The sequence below is a fragment of the Rhinoraja longicauda genome, chromosome 23, assembly GCF_053455715.1.
Source record: "Rhinoraja longicauda isolate Sanriku21f chromosome 23, sRhiLon1.1, whole genome shotgun sequence".
In the NCBI taxonomy this organism is placed as follows: domain Eukaryota; kingdom Metazoa; phylum Chordata; class Chondrichthyes; order Rajiformes; family Arhynchobatidae; genus Rhinoraja; species Rhinoraja longicauda.
Window position 1 is genome coordinate 7,907,178 of NC_135975.1, and position 11,983 is coordinate 7,919,160.

General features: G+C 40.1%; 1 protein-coding gene across 1 annotated transcript in view; it reads left to right on the plus strand.

Annotated features, from left to right (window-relative positions):
- The window catches only part of exoc4 (exocyst complex component 4), a 348,017-nt gene extending 341,803 nt beyond the window's left edge, over nucleotides 1-6,214 (plus strand). Inside the window, exon 17 of the mRNA XM_078419531.1 lies at nucleotides 3,619-6,214. Within this exon, the coding sequence (XP_078275657.1) occupies nucleotides 3,619-3,856 (238 nt within the window). The 3' untranslated portion in view covers nucleotides 3,857-6,214. The remainder of the gene's footprint in view (nucleotides 1-3,618) is intronic.
- The last annotated feature ends 5,769 nt before the right edge of the window (nucleotides 6,215-11,983 follow it).

Genomic DNA, 11,983 nt, shown 5'->3' on the forward strand with positions numbered 1-11,983 from the left:
AGAGAATTCTACAAATTCACAACTCTCTGGGTGAAAAGGTTTCTTCTCACCTCGGTTTTAAATGGCCTCCCCTTTATTCTTAGACTGTGGCCCCTGGTTCTGGACTCCCACAACATTGAGAACATTTTTCCTGCATCTAGCTTGTCCAGTCCTTTTATAATTGTATATGTCTCTATTAGATCCCCTCTCATCCTTCTAAACTCCAGTGAATACAAGCCCAGTCTTTCCAATCTTTCCTCATATGACAGTCTCGCCATCCCATGGATTAACCTCGTGAATCTACGCTAACCTACATCAATAGCAAGGATGTCCTTCCTCAAATTAGGAAACCAAAACTGCACACAATACTCCAGATGTGGTCTCACCAGGGCCCTATACAACTGCAGAAGGACCTATTTGCTCCTATACTCAAATCCTCTCGTTATGAAGGCCAACATGCCATTAGCTTTCATCACTGCCTGGTGTACAAGGACACCCAGGTCTCGTTGCACTTCCCCTTTACCTAATCTGACACCATTGAGATAATAATCTGCCTATTTGTTTTTGCCGCCAAAGTGGATAACCTTACATTTATCTACATTATACTGCATCTGCCATGCATCTGCCCACTTACTCAACCTGTCCAAGTCACCCTGCAACCTCCTAACATCCTCTTCGCAGTTCCTCTGCAAACTTGCTAGTGTTACTTCTAATTCCATCATCCAAATCATTAATATAAATAAATGTAAGTAGTTGCAGCCCTAGAACCGAGCCTTGCGACACTCCACTTGCCACTGCCTGCCATTCTGAAAAGGACCTGTTTATCCCTACTCTTTGCTTCCTGTCTGCCAACCAATTCTCTATCCATGTCAATACCTTACCCCCAATAACATGTGCTCTAATTTTGCTCACCAATCTCCTGTGTGGGACCTTATCAAAGACTTTCTGAAAGTCTAGATACACTACATCCACTGGCTCTCTTCATCCATTTATGAAGATATATTTTATGAAGATATGTATGAAGATATATTTTACTGGCGTTTGTGGAAAATTGCTAACAATAAACTGGCTGAAACATATCACTTCATTTCCCTTCAAAACTATTTCATGGTGGTAAATCATTCACAGCGGTTTGGAGGGCATGGAGAGGGTTACATCAGTCCTTATCTTTATTTCTGTATAGAAGCATGCACCCTAGAATGTTCATACAACTCTCCAGTTTTCTATCATTTTTGCAAACCATTCACATTAACATTTCCTTTGTTAGAATGGGGGATAGATGAGGACAAATGAGAGATAAGAAAATAGATTCACAAGGATTTGAAGGGAACAAAGAGACCTCAGGCATTCCAGAGAGCCTCATCTGAGGGACAACACTCCCAAGTTGTGGAGAGTGTGTCAGGAAAAGTGAGGTAAGACCATGAAATTATTTGTAAATGAGATCAAGGACCTTGAAAGCCAAAGGGATTCATGCATAATGGATAGAGCAATGTTAACTAATTTGGTGCTATTTAAAGTTCATAAATAAAATGTCAAGTATGAAATGGTTAATTTCTGCGTACTTCGTACTAGTTTCTGCTGCAGTAGCAGGGCAGAAATTATTACTAGTAAGTTGTAATTAACTCTGAAATTGCTATTGCCTGCGGTCGTGAACACTTTGCATAAACGAGTTTCAACTCAACACTAATTTCATTTAATTTTTCATTCTTTTCTTTGAGGTAATTCATAAATATTTATGACATATCTAACTTACAAGCAGAGGAAAGAAAACTTCAAAATTTGAGGGATGGTTTCAGTGATCATATCACATGATGAAATGTAAAGAGTGAATATAATTGGCCTTTTATATCCTTAAGATTTCCTGTTTTGACATTGTGCATTATTGTAATTATCTGAACAGCCTTATTTTCTATCAGATATTTGCTTTAAGTAAATTGCGTTTCCAAATTCTAAAGGCTTTTATTTGTAGACAATTACCTTTATCGGTAACTAAACCAACATTCCTCTGGTATCAGAAAAAGATTTTGCAAACCAACTGCAATAATTTATTTGGTGTTTTATCTTGCCTTTTCCATAAAAGTGATTTTAATTTATGAAATGTTTTATCACATTCAGAAACCTATGAAATTGTTTTGACACATGAAATATGACAATGACTGACAGGCAGGGGAAAAAGTAGCTGGTCTGTCAAGCCTGTTCCATACTCGATTCCCCAGCTATGGGAGAATAGTCCCACCGCCTTGTGGGTACCTCAGGGGGGGGATAAGGCTGAGGGTGTAAACCCTGACAGAAGGTGCTTGCTTTCCCATGGGTTGTTTTGGTGAAAAATGGGACTATAAGAACAAACCAGATAGAAAATCAGGAGTGGAACCCAAAGCAGTCTGGGAGCATCTTGCAATAATGAAGGGACCTCTTGCATCCATGCATCCAGATACTTCTCCAGGCATTTTGACTTTGCCTTGTCCCTGGAAGCTGCTGTGTCCAGATGAGAGAGTAAGTTTGAAGCTTCTTCAGTGCAATCCAGGTCACACAAAAGTCATGTCATGAGTTTTTCAAGCCCAGGTGGATCTAATGAGCTATCTCAATACACATCACAACAGTATAGACTAGATGTCATAGTTTTACTCAAGAACAAGCAGTGAACAACAACCCACTTTCTCATGACGACTGGAGCAGAGAGACTTCCAATCCATTCCTACGTAAGCATGTAATCTTTCAGAAATTGCAAAAGAGAGAAACCACAATATAAAGTAAAAATTCTATCCAACCCATCCATATCAGGAGATCCAAGCTAGTCCAAGAGATCAAATGAATCAAATATTATTTGTAAATTTGTTTGCATTATTTTTTATGCTAAGTCTGCCTCAGCCTAGATCTTCTTCTTATTTTGTGGACAATAAATGAGGCTGAATTCCTCTAGTAAATGCTAAGTTTACCATTGTGAACGCAACCATAGTGTACTTGACGTCTGAAAAAGGGTCTCAACTGTAAACGTCACCCATTCCTCCTCTCCAGAGATCCTGCCTGTCCCGCCTAGTTACTCCAGCTTTTTGTGTCCATCTTTGGTTTAAACCAGCATCTGCAGTTCCTTCCTACACATGGTGTATAGGTGCATGCACATCTAAATGGACAGGACTTGAACTTGTTCATAGATCACCATCGGAAAATTATTTAGTACATTCCTCCACGACACTCCAGAAGCTGCCTGAGGTTCCCCAGCAACAATGCTGTGAATTTGCTAACATATTTTATACCAGGTTACACCTAGCTGTTTACAGATTACTATGTTTACATATTTGCTGTGCTGCTACAAAGAATTGGACAAAGGTTTCTCAACACCTTCAATAGGGGTTTGACAGTATGGAGGCAGAATAACAAGAATTATGTTTTTCAGTAATTACATTTTTATTTTTTAAATTGCAATAATCTTTACATTTTTTATAATTTATTTAATTCTACTAATTTTTTATGACTGAATATCAGACTTTTTTGGATGGATAAGCTAGAATGAGACTGATGGCCTTACTGTTTATTCATTCAGTCCTATCGATGACGATGTGAAATGAAACTATAAACAGACGGAACTGACAGTTCACTTGACGTTTTTAATTCTGGTTTGGCATTGTTTTTTGTAAACAGGCAGTACTACGAAATGCTGTACAACAATCCTGACGAGCTGCTCAATCTCGTGGTGGACCAAGGGGTGAAGTACACAGAACTGGAGTACATTAATGCCCTAAGTCTCCTCCACCGCAGCCAAACTGGCGTTGGAGATCAGACTACGCAAAACATGCGTGTGCAGCGGCTCAAAGAGATTATCTGTGAACAGGCTGCCATCAAACAGGCCACCAAGGACAAGAAGATCACTACAGTGTAGGGAGCCAGCCACGTGAAAGAGAGTCTGAGTAAAGGGAAACTTCATCATATTTAGAATTGCTGGTAGGCTCAAAGACAACCTGCAATATGTTTGGCATTTGTTTAATTGTTCAAACGCATTAGTGATGAAATATGTAGATACGTTATAAAAGATAATGTGGCACTGTTGTACCTTGTTGCCTCCAAAGTCCTGGCAAGGGGTGTTCACTGTTGGAAGAGTGTTATTCTCATGGATCTGCTTTACCTTTCATTAGCCAATTATAATAGAAGTTTACCATTAACAAAGACACGCTTTTGCCCCTAAAATACATCTTTCCCACTTTATTGATGCACAATGTAGATGAAGCTTTGTGCACCTGTTCTCTCCAGCACCTGAGATAGCAGTACTTTATGTTATTTCCGGGTGTACAAAGTGGGAAATGTTTCATTCGCTGTGTTTTTCTCCACCACACAGTCTCCAGCCAATCTATATGTGCCCTGCCAAAGCCAGGTGCACAGGAGGGAAGTTGCACTTCACCTATGACCCAACCCTTGTGCACAACTCCATTATAAAACACAATTGAGTAACAATTTCAAAGAATACATTGTATTATGAGTGTGATCAAGCTCCTTCCTGTGCTTCAGAGTGGCAAGAAAAACATTTACAATTTCTTGATAGAATTAAAATGGACCATAAAGGCACACTTTTTAAATCCTACATTTTTTCATGAAATGTGCCCATCAGGAACTTCCAAATAATAATCATTACTTCCTTCAGTTGAAACTATGATGTCCCCTTAGCACTAACTGGAAATTCAGCTGGAGAAAAACCTTTACAGATGGATAAGTGGGTAAAAGGTCACTTGGTAGAACATGTAACCTCCAACTCGGGTCCTAGATTGGGTTTTCTCAATTCAGCCAAGCTAGCATTTGAGATATTAAAATCAGCTCCTGGCATGGAAGGAAAACTCAGGAAGAAGGCCTAGCCTGAGAACCATATTTGGATTTCATAACTGAGATTTACAGTCAAAAGGTGATCTGTATAACTATGTTCAGTATTTGATGGGGATAGAGCATGCAAGGATAGACTTCTTTGTGACAAAATAGAAAACCTGATGATCAAGTATATCTTGTATTTTTAGATACACAGCAGACTGAACAAAGGGTATCCACTTGCATATCCATGTACTTAATGGGGTTACACAATTAGGCAAATTTCACTGATGTGGCTGAAATAAGGTTAATTTAGATTAACTGGATTGGCCCCAATTAATAATGAATTTTTATGCAAAACTCTTTTTTCTTTTTTTACAATTCTTACATTTCCCATCTGATTGGTTTAATCACATTATCACCTGGAAGAAATGAATGGTGGTTTCAAAAAGAGACAGATTTCTGCTAAAACACACAGCTGAAAAGTGCACTTTGTATAAGAGGGACTATCTCCAGTGAGCAAAAAGTTTTGCACAATAAACAATACAGATGAATGGGTCATCCACACAAACACAATTATCACTGAAGGTGCAAGACATGCAATGATGGGATGATCTTCACATCTTGTGATCTTCTGAATGAACAGTCCAGCGCATACTCCCAGGGGAAATAAGTTGATCTATCTTTTCCAATGACAATTGAGTTGTTTCAGTCTGAAGAAGGATCCTGACCCAAAATGTCACCTATTCATGTTCTCCAAATGCTGCCTTGCCTGCTGAGTTACTCCAGCACTTTGTGTCCTTTTTGCTTTTTTTAAAAATACCTCTGGCTTAATTTCCACTTCCTTGTGCTGTTCATCCAAAACACTTCAGGCAGCCACATATGTAATTTTGGGAAGGTGAGCGAGTCCAGATTTGGAGGCTTTTATCATGTTTTACAAATCTCAGACTGTTCCAAGCCATGTAATAGAAGGCATTTGAGTCAAGGAAATCACATAGAATTTTCAAAAGAGTAGATGTTAAGGAAGCTCCAGAAATTGTATTTATTCTCTCTGGTGTATGTAGGTCAATTAAAGGGGGCTTGCTCTCCTCTAAAAGGAATGACCCTTTTTTTTCATTTCTATGTACCAAACTGTCAGTGCAAAAAAAGACTCATGCTCACAAATATTCTGTATACTCCCAATTGTTATCAATAGAAACAGCAGAGGATAGATTGTTGCTAGCAGAGCTTTCTAAAAATTAGAATTGGTCAAATGCAAAAAAAAAAGCACCTACACAGAATTAGTATTGCAATAATTAATTTAGTTAGATCAGTAAATGAATGATTTGTGATTACGACTTCATTATATAATTGTTTAAACTGCTTAAACTGTATGAGATTTATCCCTGCACTGCATGGGCCAATGACTCCTCTGTTTTTCGTCTGTTCAAAATATTCTGCAATAAAGCTGGAATTAAAGTTATTTGTCAAGATTCTTTGCTTTTCTTTCTCATCCCCTCATTTACGCAGGAACAAAAAGCCCTGTAAAATGAAGTGCAGTATTACATTCAACGGTGCACTCTCTGGTGACTGTGACATTCCAAGCCCAGATGAATCACCATCGGATTAGCTTTAGGAAATGATGTTCACACAAGGAATCTCCATCGGGCTGCACTAAATTAGCTTCTAACCAGAGTCAAAATTATTCTGAATAAACACCTACTTTCTCTCAACATTTTCGCAGAAAGAGCCTAGTGAGAAACGATTTGGCCTTAATTTAAAAAAATGACAGACACTGAATAATGAGCAAAATAACTCGTTGTGGACGGCATAATGGAGTAGTTGGTAGACCTTGTCACCTTATCACCAAAACCCGCCCCTTGTAATCTCCGTGCCGAGGGTTCGATCAGGGAGTGGCCAAACACTCAGGTGGTGCCACAATATATATATATATGAATGTGTGTTTGTGTGTGAGACAAGATAGGGATAAATAGATCTCAAAGTTCCTCATGGATCAGAAGCAACTTTGATTTAAAACAACGCTCTATTTCTCTTTTAATCTTATATATATATATACATACACACGCACATATATATACATATACACACACATGTATCTCTCGTTTCTTGTGATTTCCTCTAATTATTTGTTTAGCAACCTTTTTCTTTCAATCTCTATATATATATATATAATTAGTCACGCACACACTTCTCAGCACATGGTTCTCCCTATCATGATCACTGTTCTCTCACATACATTTCATTAGGGCCTACCCATACTCATTCGCAATCAGTGACATCAAACTTATTTCCAGAAATCCTAATATTGTGAATAAAATAACTATGAACACCTGTCAAGATATTTTTTCATTTTTTTAATTCTATATGTGTAATAAAATGTAATGCATACATACCTACACTGATACAGAAGTGCTAGCTTTAGACATGAATAATGTACATTACTACAATAGTTTAGTTTTAAATTTAACATATAATTGAGGGGATTAGCGCAATATACTGCGAACCCTCACTTTTGTGAAAAATGAGTTACATGCATTAACACGATCCTTACCCACTACCCTACAACCTGTAAAAATTTCAGATTTAAATTCAACCAATAAGTTGGTCAAATAACATAGGCACCTTCTTGTTTTGTTTGTGATTTATGGATTTTTCAAATGTGAATATCTCATAACGACACATTTGTGGGTTAGCAGTATATTGCACCAACCCCCTTCAATTTTACATCATTCAAAAATGAACTTTACAAACAAGGATAACACTCTTTATTTCTGTCATTCATGGTAAGATTTACATCATTTTGTGTGCGAGATATACAGGGTTGCACTGTTTCGCAAATCAGCTAACCAATGAAAAGATCAGGTCCTGATTTATACCAATTCTTCACCTCCCCCCCCCCCCCCCCCACTTGTCTGAAGAAGGGTCCTGAAACATCACCCATCTTTTTTCTCCAGAGATGCTGCCTGACCCGGTGATTTACTCCACCACTGTGTCTATTTGAATTGTACTCATGCTTCTGTACCACGACAGGCAGCATTGGTCATTTTAGTGGCTGTCAAGGGTTTTTAACTAATCAATTCATCAATTCAAATTTTCTTGGCTCTAAGTATAAAGTTAAATATCTTTTCAAAATATCTGACAAACTGCATCACTGAAATAAAATCTTGGCTTCAATCAAATTTCCTCAAACTCAACTGCAACAAATCCGAAATCATCATCATTGGTCCAAAAACGCTCACCAAATCCACCCAAAACTTCATCCTCAATATTGATGGTCTCCCAGTATCCACCTCCCCTCACATCCGGAATCTTGGAATCATCTTTGATCAAACCCTCTCTTTCGACAAACACATCAAACACATCACCAAGACAGCCTTCTTCCACCTCAAAAACATCGCCCGTCTCCGTCCATCCCTCTCCTCCACAGCTGCAGAAACCCTCATCCACGCCTTCATCACCTCCCGTCTGGACTACTGCAACAGCCTCCTCTATGGCTCACCCTCAAAAATCATCAGTAAACTTCAATACATTCAAAACTCCGCTGCCCGTCTACTCACCCACTCCCCGATCCGTGACCATATCACCCCCGTCCTTTACAAGCTCCACTGGCTCCCCATCCCCCAGAGAATCCAGTACAAAATCCTCATGACCTACAAAGCCCTCCATAACCTGGCCCCATCCTACCTGACTGACCTCCTCCACAGACACACTCCCACCTGCACCCTCCGCTCTGCTGCTGCCAACCTCCTGTCCCCCCCCCATCCGGACCAAACTCAGATCCTGGGGGGACAGGGCTTTCTCCATCGCTGCTCCCACCCTCTGGAACTCACTACCCCAAACCGTCAGAGACTCCTCCTCACTCACCACATTCAAAACATCACTGAAGTCTCACCTGTTCAGCACTGCCTTCAACCACTGAAGGTCACCTCACCTTCTGTCTCCTTTTTCTGTTTGTTTACTTATTTATCTATTTATTTTCTTCTCTATGTTCTAGTAATCCCTGTAAAGCGTCTTTGAGTGTTTGAAAAGCGCTATATAAATGTAATGCATTATTATTATTATTATTATTAATTATATTGTGGATACAGTAGAGTTCTATTGTTTGCAAATGCCTAATCTCTGCTTCCATTACGTTTTAAAATGAAACAAAAAGAGATACAGCTCGTGGAGGTGAAATTAAAATTAACAGAGAGAGTAAAGAAGAACAGTTCATTAAATATGATCAATTGGCCTGATACCGGCAGAGTGGATCTCTAGTGCAAATATTCAATCAGTAAATTTCAAAGTTTAAAGATCACGAAGCAGCAACTCTTCAAGAAATAGTTATAAATGTCAACTATCAACTTGTCCAAGCAGTTGAACAAAAATAATTGTTTGCGAACATTTTATATACGAAGAAATTGCAGAGTTGTGAACACTGCCCAGTCTAGCACACAGAATCTGCTTCCTAAAAGTGCTGAAATTTACCCATGATCTACTACAGGTTTTAGTCGAGTGGTCGATCTTGCTCCTCTATTATCTTTGGTTCTACCACACTTCCTCTATTGAAACACTTATGCAATTTTAGAGAGTTGCTTCTTGCAGACAATTGGCTGGATGCCAAGTTACCTGTATTCTGATGTGAGCCTTGCCAATGACTTATCTAACAGCAAATGCTGGAAATACTCAGTAAATTAGGTAGCATGCCACCTGACCTGCCGAGTGTTTCTAACATTGCTTAGTTCAGGAATACAGCATGGAAACTGGTGTTTGACCCAACAAGCCCACACCAAGCATCGATCATCCGTTCACTGTAGTTTTATTATTCACTCCCTACACATTAGGGGTAATTTACAGAGGCCAATTAACCTACAAACATGCATGCCTACGGGATTTGAGAGGAAACCCACAATCACAGAAAATGTGCAGACTCCATACAGACAGCACCCAAGGTCAGGATCAAACCCAGGTCTCTGACGCTGTGAGGTAGGAGCTCTACCACTGTGCTCCCCAAATAAATTGCTGTTTTTATTTCAGATTTCATGCATCTGCATTTTTTTAAGATTTTTAATGACATCCAACTTTTTCCAGGTAATTTAATGATTTAATTCTATTTCTAACCTGGCATTCAGTGCTAATGAGATGATTATAAAATTACCATTGTAGCAATGGAAAAGTCATGAGGGAAGGCCATTCAGCCCATGGAATCCATGCAGGTCGACAAAGATCCACACAGCATGGTATACAAAAAGATGACGTATGCTACTGGAGGAACTCAGCCGGTCAAGCAGCATCTTTGGGCGATCAGGAACTGTCAACATTTCGAGTCACAACCGTTGAACAGGAGTAAGAGTGGAGAGGAAAGATAACCAGTATAAAGAGAGAAGGGGAAGAGGTGAGGTGGATGGGCTACACAGGTGGACAGAGAAGAGGTGAAGGATGTCAGGCAGATCGAGCCACGCTGGGAAGGGGTGGACATGGAGGACCGGCAGGTGGATGGTGAGGCAAGTTAGCTTTACCGTACAGATGATGTGTTGATGCCGGAAATCTGGTGCAAAAAACAATGTGCCAATCTCCATTCCTATTTTTGTCCCCTTTTTCAGACACCCCCCCAGCGCCCTGTGCCATACCTCTATCTTCATCTTCCTCTCATGGTTCCATCACCTTCTGCACAAACAATTTACCCACCAGATACTCCCTACCACATCTGTCGTTCACCTCTCCCCTAATAGATCCCATCTCCACATTCCTCACTTATCAGATTCCAGCATTGGCAGATGTTCAGTTCATGCACATCACCCTCTTAGCTATTTCCACCTTCGCTCGCCACTCCTATCACCTGGTTCCAAATGCCTTTTCTTATTTTGTTTTTGTCTGCCTCCATCTATCATCCCTCTGCCCCCGTATCCCAACTCAACCCCTCCCCTCCCCTCCTCATTCCACCAGTCACCAAATGGCCCCAGTCGCACTATTCCTCCTCTCCTCTACACAGGCTGTCTTCCCACTCCACTCTCAGACGCACTGCAGGGTTTCGATCCGAAACATCAACAATTCTTTCTCCTCCCCCAGATGCTGCTCGACTCACTGAGTCATGATTTTACCAACCTTGAAAAGGTCACCCATCATCCTCCTTCCCTCCTGGGAGAAGAATCCAGACCTATCCAATCTCCCCTTATAACTCAAGCCCTCCAGTCCCAGCAACATCCTTGTGAAACCTTTCTGCACCCTTCCAGCTTAATCACCTCCTTCCGGTCCAAATGTCTGTTAAATGTTGTAATTATATGGTGTGTGATCACCAGAACTGCACAGTATTCCAGGTGCATTCTCATCAATGTCTTGTACAACTGTTACATGACATCCCAATTGGTGTACTCAATGTTCTGGTTGATGAAGGCAGCCTTGCCAGATGGAGTTCAACATTAATTTGAACACTACATTACAGCCTCTCTGATTCAACATTGAATTTAACTGCTCAATATAATCAGCCGTTCCACAAAACATGTCTCTCATTTCCAGCAGTTGTTTTTTTCCTCTGGTAACTTCAGATGACATTCATCTCCTCCTCTTTATCCTCCCTCCTTCAAGCCTTTTGTTCTTCACTAGACTATGCCATCCTCTTTCAGACAACTCCACTATGTCATTTTATCACTGTCCCTTCCCATGGTTCTCTCCACCCTCGCACTCCTCTTCACTTAAGACCTTTCATTTCTAACCTTTTCTCATTCTAAAGCATGGTCATTCACCTGAAATGTCAACTTTATTTCTTCCTCTACAGATGCTGCCTGATCTGCTGAGTACTTTCAGCTTTGTTGTTGTTATTTTAAATGGTCTATTTACATTCCTTAATTTATCTGTTCTGGATGGCATGTTCCATGGTAGCTCAGGGACTGAGGAAAATAGCACGTAGGAGACATTAGAGGGTCCCTTGAAGGGGAAGCAGAGGAAGGAGGCAGGAATATTCTGAGATGGAGAAGGGAAAGGGCCGCAATGAAAGGATGCAATCTCCTACTAGATTCTTTCTCTTGCGGTAACCAATGTTGCTTGCAGCCTGTTTAGTAAATACTAGCAGGAATTGTAAGTGACAATCAGCACAATGGTACAGCAACACAGATTTGCTCTTTGTTTTCCTTCCATTAGTTTAAAAGTGAATGCTGTGCATAATGTTTTGATTGCAATTTCTACATTCGGAAACTGACTGCGTTTCAAAGATACTTCTTTGACTGCAAAACCCTTTGGA